The following is a 26,320-nucleotide window of genomic DNA, read 5'->3' as shown; positions in this document are numbered from 1 at the left end:
TATAATTAAGTTTTGAAATAAATCAACTTTAAAAATAATTTATAGATTTAAAAAGTTAATATGTATAAAAATATAAATAATAGACTTTTCAAAAATGTAAAAGATAAAACATCTGTTAAAACAGAGTAGATTCTCTAAAAATATAAATGATATGTAGAAATATATGAAGTTGACCCCTAAAAATATAAATTAGTTATGAATAGACTGATATGATGTGAAATGTTAGAGTCTTTCAAAAAATGCATTGACAAATTCATTTAACATGTGTTATTAAACTCGTTTAATCAATATATAGACACATTCATCTAATGTATATTTTTATATTCGTCTAATTAGTATATGAACAAACTTGTATAATATGTATTGCAAGATTGGTCTCGTCATATAATAAAATATAATAAATAAAGTTGTTTAATATGTCTTATTATATTTGTCTTACACGTGTATGAACAAACCTGTATAACGTATATTGTTATATTGGTATAATCAATATATGGACAAACTCATCTAATGTGTGTCACAAGACTCGTATGATTTGTGTATGGACATATTGGTCTAATGTGTCTTCTTATACTCATCAAATCAATGTATAAAATGACTAATCTAATGTTTGTTTTGTTATATTTGTCTAATCAGTGTATGAACAAACTCATATAATATATACTGTTAAACTTGTGTAATGTTTTTTGCTATACTTATCTAATTAGTGTATGATTGCAATATTCATCCAAGTAGTAAATGAACATAGTTGTCTAATGTTTATTATTATAATTGTGTAATTTATGTGTTTGAAGATTTGTCTAAAATATATAGTCATCTAATAAATACATAAATAACTCGTTGAATATGTACTATTATACTCATTTAATCAATACATCGACAATTTCATTTATTTATTTTTTGTTTACTCATATAATAAATGTATTCTCAAACTTGTCTAATAAATCTTGTTACACTTGTTTAATCAACGTATGAATTTGTCTAGCACTTTTTATTATACGAATATAATTATTGCATGGACAATCTCATGTAATTTTGTTGTTATATTATTCTAATCATTGTATGGAAAGACTCGTCTAATGTGTATGGTTAGATTAGTTTAATCAATATATCGATAAATTCACTTAATATGTGTTTATATATTTGTTTAATCAATATACGAACACATTTGTATAACGTGTATTGTTATACTCGTTTAATAAGTATATATTCAGACTTGTGTAATGTATATTGAAATACTTGTCTAATTAGTGAGTTGACAAACTCCTCTAATGTGTTAGTAAATGTGTCTATTTTGTGTATGACATATTTGTCTAATGTATATTATTATACTTATATAATTAATGTATACACATACTTATCTAATCAATGTATACATAATATATACATTGTTATAATAATGACAATATAAATACATTAGTAGTATATTTAAAGATATTTAGTTTGTTAGTTTTTATTTTTTGTTTTAGTATTATTAAAAATGAATCCAGTGAATACAAACAAAAGGTTACAATATTAAGAAGTGTGGCGTTTTTTATATTAAACCTTTACAATTAACTATTAAGTAAATTTTTTTAATTTATTTTTTGATAGATATAATTATTTAAAAGGTTAAATACGTTTATAGTCTTTAAACTCTAACACAAAAATCAGTATTCATAATTGTTTGAAACTTTGATATATCTTGATTATCAAACTTTTAAAATGAATGGACATAATCTTTCTAACACAAATGTATTATTTTTTTTACTGTGTCTCGGGTTGGTATTTTACATTGTTTCACACGTTCTAACTCAAATGTTAGAAGACAGTTTAATACGTAAAAAAAATTTAACATGGTTTGATTGAAATAACTATATCCATTCATTTATATAGTTAGAATCAAAATGGATCAAAATATTAAAAACGAACTAATTATAATTATGTCTTTAATTTTATGGATTAAAAACATACTTAACCTTTATTAAAAACATTTTACAAAATTATATGTATATACATGATTCATGCTAATGTTTTTATTAAATAATATTAGTTTAATTTTTACATAATAAAATATGAAAAATGTTCAATAAAAATATTTATATAATAATTTAATGCAATAATGATAAATGTATTCTTTTTATGGACATATTTTTATAAGATAAAATTATTACATGACAACTTTTCTATATCACAATATAAATACTTTGTATTATTAATAAATCCATATTATTTTATAAATAATATCATTTTAAGACAAAAAACTATTTTTTTTCTAAATTTAATTTTATCATATGACAAAGTAATAAAAATCACAAAATTAAAAATTAAAAAATAGCGTGGACAAATAATTAATACTTTAAACATAAGTTAATAATTAATAACTTAACCAAATAATTAGAAATTATAAAAAAAATAAAATTAAGAATGAAAAAATAGTATAGTAAAAAGAATTAATCATTTAAATATAAATTATTCTTACAACATAAAAGTTAATGATTATCCATGCGGTTGAGTTCGATCTATATATTTTTATTTTTTTTTATATACATAAAATTAAAAATAAATAGTTATACAAGCGACTTTTAATAATTTAAACCCAATAATTAAACAGCACAAGATAAACAAAATATTAAAACCACTTCACAAAGGAGAAAAAAATAAATAAAAATAAGAAGTCATCCAAACTCGAAAACTTACCTTAATCCAAACTTTTAGTGTACTTCGAATTGATTTAAGCAATGTCACACAAGATTCTGATTCTTGGAATAGGGCAGAAAAATAAATAAATAAGATCTTTAGAAAGAAAGTAAACAAAATGAAAATATATAAAAAAGTAATTGCTGATAATTAATAAGGACGAAGTATTTTGTTTTTTTATGTATAGTATTTGTAAATAAAATATCTAATATTCATTTCCTTTAAACCTTTATTCTCTAAAACCTTTATGAAATAAAATTCTTTCAGAATTTATTACTATTTTCAATATATAAACTTATTGTTGTAGAAACAAATATTGAATTTTATTATTTATTAAACCAAATTCAGCACCAATAGCTATAAGGATATTTTGAATTTTATATTCTCAAATAGAAAATTAACTAAAAAATCAATGGGATGAAAAAAAAAAAAAAAAAGAAGCAATAATCGTAAGAAGAAAAGTAGACAGTGCACTAACATCACGTATACCTTGAATTCAATGTTGCGACCTTTTTCTTTGGGGTTAGTATGGTATTTTAAACTGTAATGTGTAGGAGAAGGAAAAATGCTTATTTTGTATGATTGAAATTTATAAATAAATAATGTTTATTGAATACTATAATATATTTTAATTTACAATAAATAATTTATATACGATAGTGGATGATGTTTTATAAGATGAGAGATATATTTGAAAATATATCCATCGAAGATTTTTTAAAAGAAAAAACCATTGACCAAAAAATAATTTCACAAATCACACTTATACTGAAATATTATACTTTTCAACTCTTGTGTTTGGTGATTTGATGTAGACCTGTAATCCTTATGAATTAAAAAGTGAATTGGCATCTTCACTAACTTTTATCATGGAATTTTCTGACCTACTTGACGATCACTTCGTTTGGAATTTTCAACACTGATTTTTCCAAATTTATGTGAAATTATGTCTCTTGTAGCTAGCAAAAGAATGAAAAATATGTCAAAGTAAATACAAAGACATACAATTTTATTATTACTTCAATCTCTCCACTACTTTTTTTTTTTAGAAAACAACTTTATTATTATTAATCAAAAGTGTATCAATAAAACACATGCAAAAGGAATATATATATATATATATATATATATATATATATATATGTGTGTGTGTGTGTGTGTTAAAATATCAATTAAGAAAAACTAATATATAATTATAACAGATAATGATAAGTTAATTGTAACATCCCAAAAATACAGTATCAACTATATAATAGAATAATTACATTTAATAATAATTCAGATCAGTCTTAAATTAACAAGAGCGTACGGTTATGGCCGAACGGCCTTACAGACAATTTACAACTAAAACTGTCCAGAATAAGCAAACATGACCGAACGGTTTACAAAAGGAACTACCGAACAGTCAAATAAACTCAAAAGGGAAGGTGACCACCTTACACTCAAACTAAACTACTGACCGAATGTCCTATTGTTCGGTCTTCACTTCTACTTCTACCAAATTTTCTTCTTCCAGCAGTTCGTCTCCTTCTGCTCACATCCACACGGATGATCATTGTAACGACAAGGACGGACGTACAAAACCAAACAACACAGGAAACACAGGGTAAGCTTATGCAATTTAATTCAAGTAAAAACATACATTTCTCATATTCAAACACATAAGATACATTTCAACATACATTTCAAGCAAGGCCTACTACTAGACTGACTGTCCGGACTGTATGAAATCTGTGTAGCTACGACGTTCGTGCACCCGGGTGATGTAGTAACTGGAATACTCTCATCACCTGCCACCCGAGATTAGTCTTATATGTTCAAAGTACCCCTAAGGACTAGGACCTCCTGTCGTTCCCACACATGACCTACCCTCCTCTACGTGAGGACGAGTACTCACGGAACATCAGGATGAACCGTCAGCTTAGCATTACCACATTCATACTTTACCAATTCCGATATTCACTCATGAGTCGTTCCTCCCCGGAACGCTCGTTCATATTTCACAACATTTCATTCATATCATATTTTCTTCATCTTTCATTTTTCATCATCTTAGTTCCATCTTTCATTCTCAATCATTTCAATTTCCTCTTTGTTCAAAAATTTATAAAGACACCAGATACCGAACGTTCAATCCTCACTCAGAACGAGGACGAACACTTAGAACGAGACAGAGAGGTCTCCAGTTCCAGAATAGAATAAGACGGAGAGGGTTACTATCGGATTACGAAAGAAACCGAAGTCAACTGTATATCGCAAGAATGACTAGAACGACCGTCACTTACAAAGTGAGTCAATTAGATGAATTGACCCTTGAGAGTTCTAACCGAACACAAAAAGAACTAGGCCAAATACTAAGGCTCTAGGCCGGAACCAAATGGACGTATACACTTCAAGACTTTCGGAGAAAAATACTTAGAAGAATTCACCTGAAGAAACCGAACGCTTATAAATATTTAGCTTATTTGAATTTACATCAAGAAGTCTGAATGTCAGTCAATGACCGAGCACGGTAGAGAAGAAAATTCTATTAAAGTTAGGCAAACGCTATTTTTCATCAAGATAGATTATACAAGAAACGAGTACGAGCACTTGGTGTGAGATCGAGCACTACTCAATTCGAGAGCTTGGTGTGAGACCGAGCACTACTAAACTTATAATAGAAAGATTATTAAATATAATAAGATATTATTGGGATTGTGTTAAAAATAACTAAAATATACAAATACATATATTTACACCATTTAGGTTTATCACCGAATACTCATATGTAATTACGCTTGGCCGAACGCTCAAGCATAGTATTACCACACGAAGACGCTCGTCCTCAACTAGGATTCTTTCCAAATGAAAGAATTCCATTTCAAACAAGTTTACTAGAAACACCGAACGGTCAAGGACCATTCAATGACGAACGTACATTATCATAGGGAAATTTCATATTCAGAACTCATTTAACTTCAACTCATTTTTCAATACATAATTTCATAACTTTATAAATTCATATCATAATCAATTTGCATACTTCGTACAATCCATATCATACAAATAAATCATATTCCACATAAACACTCATATCAGCATTCATACTTTATATGCATTCAACCACTCAGCAACATACATTCATTATCAACGAACGAGCAACGAACATACAATTAAATTAGATAAGCTTCCCTTACCTCTGAGCGTGAACGAACGTCCTAAAGACATAATACGTTTCGCCTGACTGGATTTCCTTCCACCCTTACGTTCCATAATTCTTTAAACTAACCAAACAGCCAAAAACCAAAAGTGGTTCAGACAAGATAACAACATGCAACCGGTACTTGGTTTGCGTGTACCAGAGAACGAACGGCTAAGGACAAAGAGACTTACCAGTTTCAGAACTCGAAACTGTTCGATTCAATTTGAAGCTTGGAATGCCAGGAGTATTCTTACGGTGCCTGAACGAAGATCGGAGTAGAGAAATGGTGAGTTTTGGTAGAGAGAAGGGAGGGCTTTTTAGAGAGAAGGAGGAGAATATGAAATATCAGAGTTTTGGAGAAGAAGAGTGCATGCAGAGAGTGTGACGCGAATTTCAGAAAAATCAGTTTTGTTTAAAACGAGTGTCCGCTCTCCTGCTAACACCTGCATTCCACTGATGTTTGGATCCTCGTTGCTTGACACTTGGCGTCCGCGCAGAGAGTTTTTTGGTGTGTTTTTAATGATTCTGACAGAGGATTTTGGGTGCGTTTTAATGGTTCTGACATTAACACAATTATTTTTATACAATATACATGTTATTTTTTTATTAGATTTAGAATAAGTCAATAGTAAAAAATAAATAATGTATTAATAAAACAACAATAAGTATATTCTACTAAAATATTATTAAAATGTCAAAATATCTTTAATACACATAAATATTCATGTGACATATTTTTCTTTATTTATTTTTATTTTAAAAAATAATAATATTTTAATACACATTTTTTTTTATATTACTAAATATTTTACTTTTTACTTTTATTTTTATTGAAAAATATAAAAGTTTATTCTTTTGTAATAATTTTATCTCCGTATTAGATGTTAAATAAATATAAACGTATATTATTTTATTATTATTTTTTTAAAAAATATAAAAATTTACTCTTTAATAATTATTTTACATATTAAAAGAATGTAAAAGTGTGTTCTTTTCCAAACATATATGTTAGAGATTAAAGTGCTGTTTTTGTTTGGTCCAAGTACGTCGAAAAACAACTGACATTAAGAATTCAAATCACATGTATTCGATTAGCACGAACACCAGCTACCCCAAAGTGGAGATAATCACTACTAAACCCACCTACCCACTCTGCTTCTTCAAACTTTCCATGCCTATAAAAGGACTTCTCTGTCACCCTTTTTCTGACATCATCAAACTAACCAAACCCAATTCACCATTCTTCTCCGATGGCTGCCACCACAATCCCCCAAGTCACTCTCCACTCTTCCTCCGGCCACCGCAAGATGCCGGTCATCGGCCTCGGCACCGCGCCGGAAGCCACCAGCACCGTCACCACAAAAGATGCCGTTCTCGAGGCCATCAAGCAGGGCTACCGACACTTCGATGCTGCTTCCGCCTATGGCGTCGAACAGTCCGTGGGAGAAGCCATAGCAGAAGCTCTTAAGCTTGGACTCATTCAATCCAGAGACGAACTCTTCGTCACTTCCAAATTGTGGGTCACCGATAACCATGCACATACCATTGTTCCAGCTCTCCAGAAATCTCTCAGGTCAACACACTTTCCAATTCACACCACTTCTTTACGTAATGAAATTCACGTTTAAACTATTTTTTTGCCCTCACTCTTTCTTTCTTTACTTTCCAAGCTATCAAAATTTCAACTTTGTAATAGTTTCCATGTTTGTTTTTCATGCAGGACTCTCCAGCTGGAGTACTTGGATCTCTACCTCATCCACTGGCCCATTGCTACCAAGCCTGGGAAAGTTGTGTACCCCATTGAAGTATCAGAGATAGTGGAGTTTGACTCGAAGGGTGTGTGGGAATCCATGGAAGAATGCCAGAAACTTGGTCTCACCAAAGCCATTGGAGTCAGCAACTTCTCCATCAGCAAGCTTGAAAAATTGCTCTCTTTTGCTACCATTCCTCCTGCAGTGAATCAAGTAATTAATTTAACATACAATAATTAAGTTAACAGTATATAAATTAGTTTAATCACCATTGAACTAAACCTTGAACAATCGTAAACAGGTTGAAGTTAACCTTGGGTGGCAACAGCAGCAGCTGAGAGAATTCTGCAAGGAAAAGGGTATCACTGTGACTGCTTTTTCACCCCTGAGGAAGGGTGCTAGCAGAGGTGCTAATCTTGTGATGGACAATGATATACTCAAAGAATTGTCTGATGCTCATGGCAAAACCGTTGCTCAGGTAGACAGACACTGATTAAATTCTTCTCGGTAGCATATATGTGTTTTTTTGTGTTCGGAAAACTGATGTGAAAAATTTGCAGATTTGTCTTCGATGGCTGTACGAACAAGATCTGACCTTTGTGGCGAAGAGCTACGACAAAGATAGGATGAAGCAGAACTTGGGGATTTTCGATTGGTCGTTGACTGAGGATGATTACAGGAAGATAGCCGAAATCCATCAAGACAGGCTCATCAAAGGACCAACCAAGCCTCTTCTTGATGATCTTTGGGAATGAAATTTCATTTAATTTCACGGTGCCAGTGTTTGCTTGTTACTTTCTCTGTGAAAATAAAGCAAGTGTCATCATTTTGTTGATCGTAATAATTAGTCAACTTCTTGTTGTTTTGGTGTGCTAATTTTCTTATTCGAGAAAGTTTATAATATATAAATTCAAATAAATCTTGTCTTTTATAATAATTAAAACGTTTTTTTTATAATAACGATAATAATAAATTTGTTATTTGACGTGATAATCACATCTAACCCTCTTTTAATTTTTTTTTGTCAATTTTTAAATTTATGTTAGGATAATGATACTCTCAGAACATTTTTTTTATAATATTTTAACATCGTCTACGTGTCATTGTGTGATTGGTCTATGTTGGTGTTTATGATTATTATTATTGATTGTGAAGTAATTTTGGACCAATCATAGATTTAAAATATTGTCAAAATATAATTATTCATAAAGTTATTCTAAAATTTAAGTCTCCAAACTTCTAGTCGATCGAGTGGGTATCTATTTAAAGTCTCAATTACAAAGTTATTTTCAGTTTCAAAACTCCAAACTCCTAGTGAAACGGATGAGTATCTCTCAAATATATTTCGACCTTCAAATTATGTGTCGGATTAATCAACATAGTAAAATCTTAAATTCATAATAAATACAATAATTTATCTTTCTATATTTTATATTTGTATTTATAAGTTTGAAAATGAATTTTTATTAGAAATAACCTAATCATAGTCTAAAAAATCCAAAAATCAATAAATATATTTTATACGTAAATATGTTAGATTTATAATGCTAAAGTGTAATAGTAAAGTCACCAGTGGACTTATTCACATCATCTTAAGATTGGAAATAACCTTTTTTTTTTCAAAAAAGTTGACCGCACGGTGAAGTGACCGGTCACAATTATGGAAATTAATATGTTGGGATAAAAAACACATAAGATTCAACAGCAGAGCTAAAGAAAAACATGTTCGATAATAATAAATTATTAGTCCAGTTCAACTTTGTTGTGCTGTTTTTGGAGTGTTGACAATTACAAGCTTATTATGTTGTCAATTGTCGCTACAAACCAAAAACTAAGATGTTTTATAATGATAGCATAGCCATTTGCGAGGACACGTCTCTTTTAGACAGCTCTACTTCCCATAATTCTAAATTCAATAATCATCAATTGCATAAAACAATACAAAGTGCAGTATTAGAATATGGTTTGGTTGTGCATGTTACTGTAAGCAAGTCCACATGAAAATTATATTTAAACTTCATATCCATCTACCACCACCTTTCGTTAATTATTGTTTATTTTTTAATGTTTACCTTTGGCTGAAGTTAATTATTATTTGGCTGTTTTTTATACAAACTTTGGTCATCTCACAAAATATATTTTTATGTGTTGCACCTACTTTTAAATCCATTGAGAATATCTTTCTATTGTTTTTCCTTTTATGTCTTTGTTAAATGTTTTCATACATACACCCAAGAGTGTAACTATACTTGCAAAATTGGTCTTGAATTAAATTAATTTTGATTAGATTTTATTCTTAAGTGACTGTGACATGTTAGATGTTTCATTCCATAAGTTAAAAATATCAATACTACTTAAAATTATATTAGCTGATTGAACAACTCCAATTTATTAAACTAAACCAGATATAAATCTGATTCTTGTTTTGACTGCGTTGCTTCTAATTTAATTAATAATTTCTTAATAATTTAAAAAATGTGTAAAATTATTTTAAAACATTTAAGTATAATTAAAAGTTTTATATTGAATAAAAGTAAAAGTAATAAATGACATATAAAGAAAAAGTAATATACTTTTTTGAATATATATATAGACAGACATATAGAAATCTTCTCATTACAAGTGAATTAAATAAATATTATTTGGAATAGGTTTGATGGGTTTTTGCACCAAACTAGACAAATATGCCTTCAATATTACCAAAAATGGACAAATTTTGACCCAAAGTGAAGTCGTGGGGTCCAAACGACTTCAATTGAAGAAGTCGTGCCCCCTGCACGACTTCACACTAATGAACAGTGTGAAGTCGTGCAGGGGGGCACGACTTCTTTAATTGAAGTCGTTTGGGTCCTCACAACTTCCTCATTTTCGTAATTTTGGTTGAATTTGTCCACTTTGGTAATGTTGAAGCCAAATATGCCTAGTTTGGTGCAAAAACCGGTTTGATGCTTAATGTTTTTAAAACTGAACTGTTAAACTAAATAATTTCGTCATTTGAATGAACCATAACATAAACTCTTGAATCTTGTATTTTTAGTCTTTCTTTATAATTAGCATCTCCATGTACACATAAAAGAATTCAAAGTCATCTCACACTGTCACAAAAATTTTATATAATAATAATAATAAGATTACACACATTTATATTAATTTGATACATGTTATAAGAAAAGAAATAATTATAAAAAATGATTTTTTTTATTTTTTAAATAATAAATAGTTTGAAATCAATATAAAAGATTTGTTATTGTCAAAATATTTTTTCATTTTTATATTAAGGGGTCAAATAGCAACAGTGGAAGAATCTTAATCTACTCCTTAAAAACTGGGCCGAATAGTAAGTGGTTGGCCCATTTATTTACTCTGCTTGCTTTGTATAGTATTCAAGTTCCTTTGTGTACGAGAATTCTTCAGTCCACAGCATTTATTTCGGAATAGACTTTCTGCATATTAAAAACATATTTTAAAAATAAATGGGAAGTAAACCAATGAATTTTGAATGCAGAAAGAAATGCTCTAAAAAAAATAGTTATTTTCTAATCTGTATGTATATGGATGAATTTGTTTCAGCTTTTTTTATGAACTATTTTTTTTTTAAACAGAAAAAACATCCAATATATTTTTCTATATTTAATGTTTGTTTAAACATGGTCACACAATAAGCTAAAAATAATTTGTTTTGATAGATTACTTGTAGTAGCTTATAAAAGTAAGTGGGTCTGAAAGTTATTTTGAAAAATAGTAGGCTACAAGAAAATCATAAATATAATAAATAATTACTATATTAATTAAGTTATACACTGTTTTGAAAATAAAATTATTGGTATCTCAAATAATTTTTATTATTAAAAGAAATTATACTTAATTTATGAATTAAAGTTTAACCGGAACTTTAACATTACTCTACACTTACTATATTATTGGTTATAAATTAATCTTTAATTAAATACATAAACTAATTTATGAGAAATATTCCTCTTATTTTTTCAAAAGTATTTTACTTTATCTTGAACAAACTCACTCTGTAGCTTCTTCTCTTTTATTTTATTTTTCATTTTTAAAAAATTATAATTTAGAATATATATTCCCAAGAATATGAAAAGCTAACAAACGTATTTTAAAACATGCTATAAGTATTTTTCCAATCATAATATTTCATTAAACTACAACACAATTATTTTAACATTTTCAGATTTTATTTCATTTTATTCAATCAAATGCTCAATCAAGTCACTTAAATATCGAAACTTCACCAATATGAAAGTTTAGAAACATATCTATAGCCTTAAAAAACAAAAAAGTTTGATTAATAAACTGATCATATTGTACATGAAATCTTCACATCAACAATAGTTACACAGTTTGCATAAAACAAATATGATGGTGAACTGAGATATCCTTATGTAAACATTTATTATAAATGAAAACGAAACTGATAGTGAGTGATGCATCTTCTCAGGAGAACTCAATCACATAAACACAACAACAATTAAACCTGACCTACTGGTAAAAAAATCACGAATTTATGAGTTTTTTTCATTTTACATATTTAATTTACTTTAATTACCTTTATTTAATATGCAATGTTAAAAAAAATCATACAAACTAGAATATAAACTAGAGATAAGATCAGTTTAAACTATATAAAAAAATAAAAATCTTATCTTATAAATTGGTTTTATAGAGATAAAGCTAGATTTAAATATACTTTTTAAATAAAATTTACACTCATTTTTATTTTTCTTATATTTTTTATTAAAATATATTTTTAATTTTTGAATTTGAATGAAAAATTAGAATTGATTTTTATTTTAAACTTTGATACATTCACTACAAAAATACATGGAATTACCGACGGATCTTTATCGACAATCATTTCTGTCGGTAAAGGATGCATTACCGACGAATTTTATCGATGGATGTAAAAAAAGTAATTACCAACGGATTTTGATCTTTGATAATTACCGAAGATCAAAATCTGTCGGTAAAGTCTTCGGTAATTATCGGCGAACAAAATCCGTCGGTAAAGCCTTCGATAATTACCGACAAGCAAAATCCGTTGGTAAAAAGAGCGACAAAATTCCCGCCCATTTTTCCTCTCTCACTACGCGAAGAAGACTACACTTTCATCTCTCACAAATCATCATTTCTTCTTTCAAGAGAATTTCTCACCTTCTTTGTAACTATTTTTCACTCTCGTGCAACCATCTTCCCATACTGTCACCGCTGCCGTTGGAGAGCGCCACCGCTGCTGTTGGAGAGCGCCACCGCTGCCATTGGAGAGCGCCACCGCTGCCGTTGGAGCGTCACCACTGCCACAGGAGAACTCCACCACTGTCGTGGGAGAACCACGTGGAACGTCACCGCTGCCGTTGGAGAGCGCCACCGTTGCCTTTGGAGAGTGCCACTGCTGTCGTTGGAGAGAGTCACCGCTGCCATGGGAGAGCGCCACCAGGAGAACGTCACTGTTGCCATGGATGCTCACAAACTAATTGAGGATTTTTCCTAATTTTAGGGTTTCTAAAACAATTGGACAACCTAAGTTTAGTCTTTGATTTTGGTTTTGGAATAAATTGGATTGTTGTTTTGGTTTAGGAATGAAGAAAGTTCGATAAAAAAAGTTAAAATTCGAGGAAACAGATAGGAAGAAGATGAACCAGATCGAGATATTTATCGACGGACTTATCGACGGTTTTTTCCTTCGGTAATTACCGACAGATTTTTTTAGTCATTACCGACGGATTTGTCTTTCGGTAATTACCGACGACCGTAAAAAGCCGTCGGTAAAGGTTACCAACAACGTTATTACCGGCGGAGTTAAGCCCATCGATAATCCGTCGAAAAAATGCCATTATCGATAGATTTTTAACGTTTCCGACGGATTTTGATCATCGGTAATAAATGTTTTTTTTTTAGGGATTTGAATACGTTAACTTTGAAAATAAGGAAAACACTTATCTAAATGTTTTTAGTTCTTTTAAAATTTATCACCTTTTAATTTAAATATCAGCATAAAAAACAGAAAAAAAAAAGTTTTACGTAGAATCAAGTAAAAAAAACTATATATATTCGTTTTAAAAGTTTGAAAATCATACAGCATCGAAGTTTGAAACATGTATGAATTCAAATTTTCTGACTAATTAAAACTTACATAAGTATCCTTTTTTTGGACATAGAATTTAAACTGTGAACAGTAAAGTTTTTGATAGTGGAAAAGTAAAAGGGAAAGAGAGATAGAGGATGATGAAACGAAAGATGTTTTGGTATGTGTTAAGCAAAGAGGCTGGGTTGCGGAAAATGGTGGGAAAGATGTGGCATCAATCGATGATCTGAGTTTGTCTGTTTGAGGGAGATGTATGTGGGGGTGTCCCACAAATCACGTGCATGAGGCACCTCTGGTGGCACATGCACAAGACAAAGGAGTGGTCATTTACAATCTCCTCTAATCCCCTCTCAGCCAATGATCATCTATCTCTCACGTGGGACTCTCTACCCTACCTCTCTACCCTCTCACATTATACTATTTTTTATTGCCTTCCCTCTGCATTAATATTCTTCACATTTGCACCTTCTACCACTCACACTTTCACATATTCTCATGGGAGAGCCTTCTCATTCTTCTGCATCTTACATTCACATGGTAATACCTACTTTTCATTTTCTCTTCTTCTCTTCATCATCCTTTTCTCTTCTTCTGAATCGTCTTTCTACCAAATTTCAGGTGCAGCACCTCATTGAGAAGTGTTTGATCTTTCACATGTCAAAGGAAGAATGCATGGAGGCTCTCTCCAAGCATGCAAATATCAAGCCTGTCATAACATCCACTGGTATTATCTTCTCTTCTTTAATTATCATAACATATATGCTTTACAAACAAGATTTTGCACCATTTCAACTCCCTACAAGATCAAAGATATTCATGATCAGATCATTTCAAAATGTAAAATGACTTTCAACGCTTGTATGAACCAACCCCTTTTGATCGGTTAACTAGTTAACACCTTCGATTTCTTGCTTTGAGAATTTATAAAGCCACCTTCAACTTCCACTTCTGACTAGGACTTTGCTAGCTGACAAAAATACTGATACTGTTAGATCAAATAATTCATTTTTTCAGCATTTCACCCAACATGTTTCAAACTTTTGGGTCTATATATATTATGCTTCAGCCTTGAAAATTTTCCTAGGTTAATTTGAAGCTTCTCAGAGTTATATGCGGTTAAATTAGACATGTAAGACTCTGTATTAATCTTTACCATTTTTTCAATTGAGTTTAGTACTTATATTAATTATAATCTAGCTGTTTATTGAATTCTGTGCATCACTCTCTGCCATACAGATTCCAAGAGTTTTTAATCAAAGACTGTATAATATTGAGATTTATTTTTCTGAATGAAATTTTATATCACAAAAATTTAAACTGTGACTTAATTATTTGAGAACAACCATACCAATTAAAGAGCAGATGATCAATGTTTTTATTTTTTTCTCTCTGTTCAGATGTTTACCATTTTTGAATAAACTCCCTCGTAAACATTTGTGGAAAACAAAATAAGAATTTTCCTTTTACAAGTTAAAAGTAATCAGTGTTTTCTTTCAGCTAAAAGTAATTTATGTGTAAATGAAAGAATTTTACAAATTAATTTTATCTTATGAAAATAAATTCATTAACTTCTCCTTCTCTTTTTTTTTTATAAGTTAGAAATCTGTTCAAACAAATTTTTAATTCTGTAACTACTATACATATGAGATTTCAAATAGTACCAATTATTGAATGCAACATGCTTGTAAGATTCAACCACAGTGTCCTTCACTGTACTTATATGTTTTCATTCAATATATATATTATCTCTCAAATCTTAGAAAACATATATAAAAGTATGTTTGAGTTCACTAATTTTTAGTACTAGTAAGTTTCCTCACCATCCAAAGAATCCAAGAACAGAAGGAGCATGCACGTGAGTCACATGATGATGCATACCCGTACATTGAATGAACATGTTTTGTGTGTGTACATGAATACATATGTGTGCAGTGTGGAATGAGCTAGAGAAAGAAAACAAAGATTTTTTTGAGGAGTATGCCAAAGCTAAGAGCAAAGAGGACCGAATGTCGGAAGAAGAGACAAGCCAAATGATACAGAAGATGATCTCAGATTCCACTAAAGGTGCTGCCAATGACTAAGCAGCAGCCATTGAAAATGATCTCACCTTTCTCTCTGTTCTCCTTAGCTTCACCACCATGCATGCATAAGTGGTCCCTTCAACTTTCCAATGCACTTACTAAATAAACATATGCTGTATGTAATCAAAAATGGGGTTCTCACATACGGAATGAGCACGGATCTATAGTGTATGTGGTCCTCCTCTCCCTACTATCTTTTCTGGACAACGATAGTTTCATATTCACTTGCTTTTGACCATCATTTTAATAATATATTTCTACTTTAAGTTGATTAAAGTACTAATATTCTGAGTTATAATCAAGTTCTTATTATTTTTTTCCTTTTTCTGGAGTTTTATATGTGAAGATATTATCACCAAATGGTACAGTACTACTGATAGAGAGGGTGTTTGAGTTAGCAAATAACACTGTGCCATATCAGCATGTGAAAGATTTCCCTGTAATTTAATTTGAGGATAACAGTTATAAAATATTATAAAATGTGGCTGATGTGGCCAATGCTGACATGTGTCTGTCTGTTGTACACATACGATAATCACAAAGCTCATTGTAAGGTTAACGTTATACAACAAAGATATCTCCTTGTTGTGATCATTTCCAACCCTGTTGTGTATGCATGATTTAGGACCATGTCGAGTGACCCGGTTCTGTCGTAGAGGACTGATATTAGGGTTTGTGTCTTGTCGTATCGCATGATTATTAGTATAAAAGTGGAATGGTAGAGAAACGGGAAGAGGGTCCCCAGAAACTAACATTTCTTGTTAAAAAATAGCTTGTTTTTCATTCTGTCCCACATTGAATAAATATGCAGTCTTCACACATCAGCACACGTAATAATAAATTTATTTATAAAACAGTAAAAACATAAAAATGAAGATTAATACTGCAAATTATAAATAAATGACTCATTTATAATTATACAATGTTTCAAGCCCTCAAGCAAATGTATGTATATTTTAACACCAATTAATATATATCCGTGTCAAAGTCATTATCTCAAAGCACTTCAAGTTACAGATTGAATTAGAGATTCAAGATGTTCAAACATTTTTTTTATATAAATCTGATTTTTTTTTTAAATATAAACGTGTTCTTCACTTTCCAAATAAAAACACTTTCCAAATAACTTAAACAGTTATTCTCCGTACATTAATTAAAACTGGTTTTCTTTTACTACTTTCAGATCAGAAGACATGAAGTCAATAAGAAATATTGTTTCATATATGAATTGGTAGTACTTAATTATGTGACACAAAAATAAATATGAAGCTTAATGATTAAGCCTTAAAAGAAGAATGAAATGGGGATTGGAATTTTTGTCCTAATACATAGATAAGCCAGTCATTGTTCATGTGCAGTCTGATACAACTTATAAAAAGAGTTGCTTTAGACATGTTAGGTCAGCTAAAACAATGAAAACAGACACAGTAACTTGAAACGATGTCTTTCACCGTAAACTTTTAAGATGGTACAAATGGGTGCAGTGTAAAGCCACTGCTGTTAACGAATAAAACAGTAAAAACCAGTAAAAACCAAACATTGCAATGTTCATTTATCTTAAAAATGTGCATGATATTTTAATATATAGTGGTCATTTATAAGCTTTAAATTGCTTAAAAGTTGCAGATTTGCTTCATTGACACCTGGCTGAAGGAGCCAGATCCCACTTCTGAAACTGAAAGCCATGGATGTTCACTTCTCTGGTTTTCTCCGATGAAGATGAAAATTGAAATCCTTGTGTGGCAAATGCTGATTGGTTTAGGATATATTCTTGTATTGATATGCATATATGCGACATCGGAGATGAAAAAAAAAGAAAAGACAAACATGCATAGGTCTGAATCAGTGACGCACATATCTAAGTAAGAACATTTGTCTGATTGCATGAACGCAGAATACATCAACTTACAAATACAAACAATGTTAATTTATTGGTGACACTTCCACCACTTGTGTAATAACTACAAACAAAGTTATTTCACACCATCTCAGTAACCAACTTTTTTCAAAGTGTCATCAGATCTATCTATTTGTAATGCATAAGTAATCAAACTCAGTTCAACTACCTTTGTAATACATTATTCTGGATCTTTTTTACTTCACACAGACACATCATTTAATGAAAAATCTCACCGCTGAAAATCCTGTAATAAAAAGACTAAATAGTTTTTTTCTGTTTGTGGAGTGTTGTTGTTATTAGCATTTGAATATCAACAGTAAAAATATCACGAGTCACAGATGAATAAGAAATCTGCATACGCAAACATCATGATATTTGACAATTTGAAATCTTCATAGTACCTATAAATAGACGTGGGACAGGAGAAAGATTCCCGAGACCACTCCAGGTGAAACGGACACATATCAAAATTTAGTAATAATATATAATATTAGTAGTAGTAGTATATCTTAATATAAATGAATGAATGAATGGAATGTAGAATTCATGAAGCAACATGCAGAAATAGACACAGAAGATGGAAAACGACGAAGGGGTTGAAATCCGTGAAACGTAGGTTTTGCATTGCATTGATATATGTGTAGAAAGTGAGATTCCTCTCCTCTTGTAGTTTGTCTCATTGCTTATCTTCAACCATGGGGTGACTAAGTAGCAGCTAGGAGAAATCATGCAATTTTGTAATTTCTTCGACCAATGGCTTTCCCACTACTATCTCTCCATCTAACAACAACAACCTCAAACCAAGATCTTTCATCAAAAATCTAATAATTTTCATATATGGCCAACAACAAAAAAATGGTGCTTTTTTGCTCACTGCATGTTTCTCATAATTTTATCTTTCCGTACATGAATCTATGTCAATACAAACACACCGTTCCTGTGATATTTTTTCCTTTATCAAATGGGCCGTACGACAGGAGTTTAATTGTAGTCTTCCAAGTTCTTTAGTTGTTTGTTAAGGTAACAGCAATTATTTCTGTCAGATGAGAAATCTGTGGTTAAAAGTGCTTGTGCTTTAGAGAAAATGGAGAAGAGACTTTAAGGTAAGAGCAATTATTTCTGTCAGATGAGATATATGTGGTTAGAAGTGCTTTTGTTTTAGAAAAGATTGAGAAGAGACTTTGTTGTTTGTTAAGGTAAGAGCAATTATATATTTCTGTCAGATGAGATATCTGTGGTGAGAAGTGCTTTTGTTTTAAGGGAAAACTGAGAAGTGGTTTTATGTAAGAATGCAAGTTCAACATTTAAGTGACACGAAGTTGAGTAATATATATATAAATTATCTTGAAGTTTATTCACATAAGACTTTCATATCTTTTATATATAATCTTGACTATTTATTGTGATTGTCAATTTCTTTTTTGTTATTTAAAAATAAAATTATACATTTTATTTAGATTTTGCAAGTTTTTCATAATTTTTTTTATATAATGACAATATGAAAATTATAAATCTTGTTCTTAAATACAGTTTACCTACTTTATTATATTTATAAAATTATTTATTTTGTAAACAATTACCAAACCCATAAATGTGATGTCCATTTACTAAACTGTCATTTACTTGAAAATCATAATCATGTTTTGGACTTGATAAATGTGCAAAACTGGTATGAGTACAAAGGATGCTGTCCATTGTCAAGTTTTCGTTTGGGAAAATTACAATTATTGTTTTCCACTTGCCTCATAATTTAACGTATCTCTAATTGATGGTGTAGTTTTAACCTTCTTCAAATAATTCACAAAAATTGAAAATCTTATACTAACCAAAGATAAACACATTATGAAATCAATTTCTAAGATTAAGTAAAACTTAAAAAAGAAGAATATTCGAATCTTGAGGAAAAGAAAAAAACTGTTTTCTCTCTCACTAACTTTATTTAGACATATAATATAAAGTCTATAATGATAAGGAAAAAAAAAAGAAAGGAACGGGTTGTTGTTGTAAAATAATAATAAAAAAAGTATAAATCCTTAGGACAATAAATCTACACTTAAGAAAATACGATTCATGATTTTTTCAATAACTTATACTATATTTGTAACATGCATACACTTTTCTTGAGTAAAGATGCTTCCGTGATTAATTTATTTTGTAAATAGTTTAAACTTTGAAGAATAATTTTGTATTGCATTGTATTGGGTAGGAATAGATGAGATAAAATTACAAAAAAAAAAAGAACTCAAAAAGTATTTTCAAATGGTAGCTTTAGACTATAAGAGGGTTGAAGCATGGAGTCGTACCTTAGAAAATTGAGATGAGATTTTGAAACACGTGTTAAAAGAATAGGAAGGGTATCAAAAACTGAAAAAAAATCTTAAGAGACAGGTAGTACAAAGATTCAACTCCAACGTTGTTTCCGGCTTTTTTCCATTCACACATTTTCTTGTCGCATCAATGATGCCTATCACGATAAAGTGAGTCAGGATATGCAGGTCGGTTTTGGAATTCGTTTTGGACTAGTTTCTGTAACTTAAAAATGGTGCTGCCGGCATAGTTCAAAAATGTGTGACGAAATTAAGTCCCACATCGGTTGGTACCTGTACAGATTTCAACATCTAGTATATAAATACGAAGAAACTGTCTGCGTTAAAACTTGCCTTAAACTAATGAGTAAGGAAAACAAAGCAAGCAGTGGGAGCTGCTTGCAGCACTCATTCTGATGTGCAATAATTTTTGAAGGGGTTATAGGCTGGTCTTGAGCAGACGCTGCTTACTTATGCAGAACTCTCAAAGGCGGGCCTCCCAATCCCAAAATTCAGTGTTACAAAAGCTGAAACGAATAACTATAATTTTTATATTAAAAGGAAATTATAAATTAAAAAAAATAGAATGAAAAACAAATCAACTAATAATATCTTTCTGTATTTAGATAAAATCTAATATTTTTACATAAGAAGATTATTATAACATTTTTATATAACTGATTAAAATGTATTTTGAAAAAATTTAGTTTTTATATAGGGAGATCATTGTAACAAATTTTTATATCAAAAGGATGATGTAGACTGAAATTTGTTTATGATAAAACTATCAAAATAAACATTCCTGATATTAACATGAAATTTAGAAATAGGGAGAGGATAGAGAATATACTGGAGGTAAAGGAGTTTATTTAAATAATTGTTTAAATTTCAAACAGAAAGAAATAGAATGAAAATCAAATCAACATACTGATAATTTTTTATACAAATGAAAAACATCTTTCCGTGTAAAAGAATATCAAACCTATACCTATATGCTAACTCAAACTCTTCAAATACCTATGTCCTAATTCTAATTCAAATTCTCAAAATTGACTCCATAAGCCTCTCAAAATCCACTCAATGAAACTATACACCAATTGAACATAATATAGAAAAATGCAATAGCTGCTCACAACTACAATCTTTCAAAAATTTACAGAGAGAACTATCTCGTTTGCAAGCTCCTCTGTTACCAAATTAACTATCTCTGTAACAATATCCTCAACATCTTCAACTAGTTCTGTCCATCTAATCTTCCCTTCAAGTGTATGGTCTGCATACTCATTACTTGCTTTCTTTTCTTGCACAACAAGCAACCCCCACATCTCATCTTCAATAATGTTCTGGTTTAGTTCAACATTCAATCTTCTTGATGTTGACTTTTCCCACATTGGAACAAATAAGCATGGCTCAAGAATCTGAATCAACCCAATGTTAATGCAATCAAAGAGCAGTTTCCTTTCAGATCTGCTCCAAAACTGTTGTTGGCCAAATTTCTTTTCCAGATTTTCAAAGACGGAAGGACTAATTGGACATTGTGAAGAGTGCCATGTAGAAAAGTCCGTAAACAAGTTCCTATTAAATATACTTGCCTCTGTTAAAACCTCAACAACGTATGAGAAATCCCTACTTTCTTCAGCTCTAACTAATCCTGCTAGTTCTTTCTTTCCTTGAGAGTTATGTGCATATTCATTCTCACAATCTTCATCACTTGAAACATTCAAACCACATTCTTCATCATCCACCTCAGATGAATCTGAAATTAACAAACAATGGTGTATTCATAATTAAATATCAAACTAAAAGGAGCAAAACTAAGTAATAAAGCATTGATTTCAAATTATGTGTAGAACAAATGACACAACATAATCATACATACCATATATATGATCGTCACTTTTATAGCCGAATTGAATGTCTTCTCCAAATAAGGGATCCAAAACAGAGATTGGACTTGGTTCACATGACTCCACAGAGCTACCAAGGGAATCTGGGTGAACCTCATGGCAAAGCGAATGAACAGAACCTTCATTAAAATCTGATCTATCCTGTAATTAAAAAAAAAACAGAATTCAGTAGTGAAACTTAAAGAAGAAACTTGGCATAATTGAAATAACAACAATTAGGAAGAAATAAAAATTTATGTCACATCCAATGATATAAAAAGCAAAGTCAACTCAAAAAGTTTCAACTCAAGAAGTTAGATATGAAAAATATCTAGTGAAAAAAACTGTTTAATATAACTAAGACATCTGAAAATGTTACTCAAGGAAATTAATGATGCAGCATTTACTTCTAAAACTAAACCACAACATCAAAATTGACATGATAACTATAACTCAACAATCAATGTTTATGTTCAATGCCTTACACTGGAAGTATAAATTTTACATATTACCTTAGATTTATAGTTCAGTTACTTCAATAGTTTCAACTATAAAACTATTATAGTTATCTTTTGCATCAGTCAAGTATAACTGAAACATAACAGAATAAAATAAAACCCTACTCAATAAATCTAGTTTTCATACATTCAAAAGGGTAGCCCAAATAACAGAAGTCAGGATTCAAAAGAAAGACATTACTTCAACTATTATTCATATCAGATTTCTTAATCTTGGTTTTTATATTGGAAATACAATGTATAAGTTGAAAAGATAAAATGTTGGTACTATTAAAAGGTGCAAAACTTTGTACCATAAAATTTAGAACAGGAGGAAGATAATTTGGAGATTGAATTGATCTTTGTTTTGATTGTATTTCTTTCTATGTTTTATTCTTTTCCTTTTTGGCTAACATTCTATAATACCTTCAAATGTATTTTATTGATTGAAAATAACTTGTAGAATTCTATAACAATGATATAGTAGTTACAAATAAAAAGAGTCACTTGAATACCACTAAATACTCTTAATATAACTTCTATCTCCATCAGACACAACATTAGGGAGATTAGATTTACACCGCCTGGTAATCACTGTTAATGAGGGTATTTGCATTGCTTGAACTATTAAGCACAGAGAACTTCCACATGTGATCAGTTAATATTGAATGAGGACATAAAACTTCTAATATTTCTCATGCATTTGAAGACTAAATTTTAGCAAGTCACATGCATTTGGGAATTTTCATCATTGGTAAAGTGATAAAATGCATAGCACACCCGAAACAATAATATTACTCTATTATGGACAATTCATGCATGTTTCCATTAAATATACAAATTCTGACACCAAAATGATTGATTGAATATTCATCTAACTGGAAAATATGAGTAATCCGAATCATTTTTAGTAAGAAAGAACAAACCTGCTGCTTTGAGGTATATGAAGTATGATTCAAACAATCAATTTCTTGTGACAAAACGAAGGCTGTTGATTTAGATTGATGTTCGGTTGGACTATGTGTCCAGTCAACAACCTCAGCTGTTGCATCAGATACCAAGAATTCAACTGACGAGTGAAGAGACACAACATTTTGCTTCCACATATTACTGTCATCATACTTTCTGTTCTTCACTTCATCATTCATTACGTTTCTCTCTTGAAACATCTGTTCGTCTATAAAGGTGGGAGAAGAACTAGAACTTGGCAATTCAGTATGATCACTATTGAAATATGAGCAAAAGGAAGGGAATTTCTCACCCCTAGAACTGAGGTTCACGTCTTCTAAACATTCTTTCTGGTCATTATATTGATACTTCGAGTTCCATGATGACCAATTTGAGGATGCATTTTTTCTCAAACCCCAATATCTATGAAACAAGATATCCTGATTCATAGTTCCACAATTATCAGTAAGAGTTGAAGCTGAACGAAGAGGTCTTGGCACTCTTCTAGCAAAGCTATAATTATCATCAGCCTTAATTCTAACATTACCATATCCCCTTTGATGAGTCAAATTTCTTGCTCCATTCCCTTTTTCCCAGATCATATGCAATTGGTTATGTATACAGTCTCGACCAAATGGTCTAAGTTCATGAACCTTTTCAGTCACATCCCTCTGTTCCAAAGTTTTCCTCCTGGCTTGAGAGCCTATATATGAACCATCTGAACAGAAGATTGGGAAATTGAATTGGATCTCATTAACTGAAATATTTAAAGCAGGCTTCAGCATATCATTGGAAAGAACTTCTTTCCCTCTGAAAAAAGAAGTTGATGCACTATGTAAAACTCCATTTGCAACATTTCCGGATTGCATAGAAATCTCCTCTGAAATTTTACTGAAAGATCTTGAACTTGCCTTACCAAAATTCATGTGACTAGATTTTTTCTTTCTATATTGCTTTTCAGGATAACATATCTCTTGGAGCAGCCCATCAGCCAACTGAGAATTTTTGCTAGAACTGGGATTCTCTTTCCCATTTCCTTTTGATGGGTTATGATGCTTACTTCTCCTGAGTGCTTTGATCACTTCTAAAACATCCTCAGATTTGTCCTTTTCACTAGTATTCATTCCAAAGGAATGATGCTGATAAGATGAACGCTTCCTTCTGACACCAATGGAAGCAACTTTCTGCTGGTAATTCTCAGAGAGCACTTTCTGTTTATCTCTGACAGGATGTTGGTTAGGCACTTTATCAAGACCCATCAAATTTAAAATAACACTTGCTGCTTCTTTAGACTCCATTCTGCAATTATTACTCTACAAGATAAGTTGATACACTAGAAGCACTCCCTAAACACCAATGAAACTGTCTGCAATAAATCACAATACCTGTAACAAGAAAATAAAAATGATGAATGCATGCTGATAAGTCATAAATATAATCTATTTGGTCATTTCTTTCCTTTTCAAACAGTGAATCCAAAGCAAGAAGAATCACAAACCAACCTTCTATATTACATCTCATCTGTTGTAGACCAAAGGATTAATAAAATAGAGGGTGTGGAATCTAGCGCTTCCTATTCTTGAACACTTCCTGGGAATGATTTTAATGCTCTATCAGCAAAATAGACCTAAATAAATTAAGGAGAAAAGAAATTAAAGAAAGATCAATTTCAGAAAAATAAACACCATTAAAAATCTCATAGGAGAGACATCATAACCTAAAGCACATTCTTCATTATATTCTGTCTAACAAAATCAATATTGCAAAACAGGAAGAAAAAAATAAACACAAAGCAGCAACTGGTGAGATTAGTCTAAAATTGAACCATACTAATTTAGTAGCAAACCAAACATAAACAAGTAAAATATAAAATTACAATAATATCAAAATAAAAGCATACAGGAGGAAGAAATAATCAAATCAACCTGTCAATGAATCTGATTCAACTGTGTTCAATCACTGACAGCAAAGAAACAGTGTAAAGCACTCGGGTAATAGAAACAAGGTGTGATTATTGGAAAGAGCCAACCCAGAAAAATGAAATGATAACGTTCTCCAATTCATGAAAAATAATAAGGAAACAAAATGATTCTGATCCCACTAGAAACAAAAATAAAAAATAGAAACCTTCTTTGACAAAAGCACAAGCTAATCAAGATCCCAACAAAATCATGACTTTACAAACCTCACTCTAATAAAAGACTCATACTTCACCATCCCCACGATCATCATCACAGTCATCATCGTCAAGAATCAAGAAAAAGAAGTAAAAGAAGATGGAGAAACAGAAGAAGTATATGCAGAAATAACCAACCTTCTCAGGCAATCCTTTGAAAAGTAAGACCTTTTTGGATTATGCGGGTACCCATAATCCAGAAACTTCACTGCATGCAACAAAACCAATCAGGGTCGCCTCCTTTTGCAAGAAAGCAAATCGGGGTATTCAATTAATGAATGGTTGCAGCCCAATTTTTGTTATACCATGAAGGAAAAGGACACAGCCGACATAAACATCATTGGGGTCAAAAAAAAGAAAAATAAAAAGAGACGTGGATGCTTTAAAAGATACTTAGCAACTATTCCTCCTAAAAACTCTGGGTAACTAAGTAAAATAGTTTTGTTTTGGTATTTGATTTCTCAAAGTATAGAATTAAAAAAAGGAAATGATTGCAACAACAATTAATGACTAATTATTATTTTATTTTTTCTTTATTGATTTAACTTTGTTTGTCGTGTGTGGATTTCCTCACCAACTGTAATTGTCATGTTTGCGTTTTTGGCGCCATGAAGATATCATTGATTAATGGAAGTGTCGGGTTCGACCATCATTTTACCTTCCTCTGTTCGAAGCATAGAACCTATACCAAATATGATCAAACATTTTATATTCAAAATAATATTGTTAAATTAAAGTATTAAATTTAGATAACTCTAGTTTAATGAGATTAAATTAAGTTTAACTCAAAATTTGTTAGTCAATAATTT

General features: G+C 30.7%; 3 protein-coding genes and 1 non-coding gene across 4 annotated transcripts; 3 read left to right on the top strand and 1 right to left on the bottom strand.

Annotated features, from left to right (window-relative positions):
- The first annotated feature begins 7,054 nt into the window (after nucleotides 1–7,054).
- Nucleotides 7,055–8,490, top strand: LOC124819729 (NAD(P)H-dependent 6'-deoxychalcone synthase-like). The gene is made up of 4 exons (XM_047291297.2): nucleotides 7,055–7,436; nucleotides 7,584–7,827; nucleotides 7,916–8,092; nucleotides 8,175–8,490. Exons 1-4 carry the CDS (start codon nucleotides 7,114–7,116, stop codon nucleotides 8,367–8,369), a joined length of 939 nt encoding a protein of 312 aa, XP_047147253.2. The 5' UTR covers nucleotides 7,055–7,113; the 3' UTR covers nucleotides 8,370–8,490.
- A 5,607-nt stretch (nucleotides 8,491–14,097) lies between these two features.
- LOC124819727 (uncharacterized) lies at nucleotides 14,098–16,081 on the top strand. The gene is made up of 3 exons (XM_047291295.2): nucleotides 14,098–14,254; nucleotides 14,336–14,441; nucleotides 15,650–16,081. The coding sequence occupies exons 1-3, from the start codon at nucleotides 14,213–14,215 to the stop codon at nucleotides 15,796–15,798; spliced, it is 297 nt and encodes a 98-aa protein (XP_047147251.1). The 5' UTR covers nucleotides 14,098–14,212; the 3' UTR covers nucleotides 15,799–16,081.
- Nucleotides 16,082–20,354: 4,273 nt separating this feature from the next.
- LOC124819732 (U12 minor spliceosomal RNA) lies at nucleotides 20,355–20,511 on the top strand. The gene has a single exon (XR_007027279.1). It is a non-coding gene; the product is annotated as a U12 minor spliceosomal RNA (small nuclear RNA).
- A 396-nt stretch (nucleotides 20,512–20,907) lies between these two features.
- On the bottom strand, nucleotides 20,908–25,904 carry TRM18 (Phosphatidylinositol N-acetyglucosaminlytransferase subunit P-like protein). Its single transcript, XM_047291288.2, has 5 exons — nucleotides 25,650–25,904; nucleotides 24,838–24,962; nucleotides 23,314–24,720; nucleotides 21,884–22,052; nucleotides 20,908–21,760 (listed from the first exon to the last, which is right to left on the bottom strand). The coding sequence occupies exons 3-5, from the start codon at nucleotides 24,631–24,633 to the stop codon at nucleotides 21,150–21,152; spliced, it is 2,100 nt and encodes a 699-aa protein (XP_047147244.1). The 5' UTR covers nucleotides 24,634–24,720; nucleotides 24,838–24,962; nucleotides 25,650–25,904; the 3' UTR covers nucleotides 20,908–21,149.
- Between the last annotated feature and the right edge of the window lie 416 nt (nucleotides 25,905–26,320).

The sequence above is a fragment of the Vigna umbellata genome, chromosome 4 (genome assembly GCF_029865625.1).
Source record: "Vigna umbellata cultivar VRB3 chromosome 4, Vumbellata_1.0, whole genome shotgun sequence".
NCBI lineage: Eukaryota > Viridiplantae > Streptophyta > Magnoliopsida > Fabales > Fabaceae > Vigna > Vigna umbellata.
This window is presented reverse-complemented; position numbering and strand designations above follow the sequence as displayed.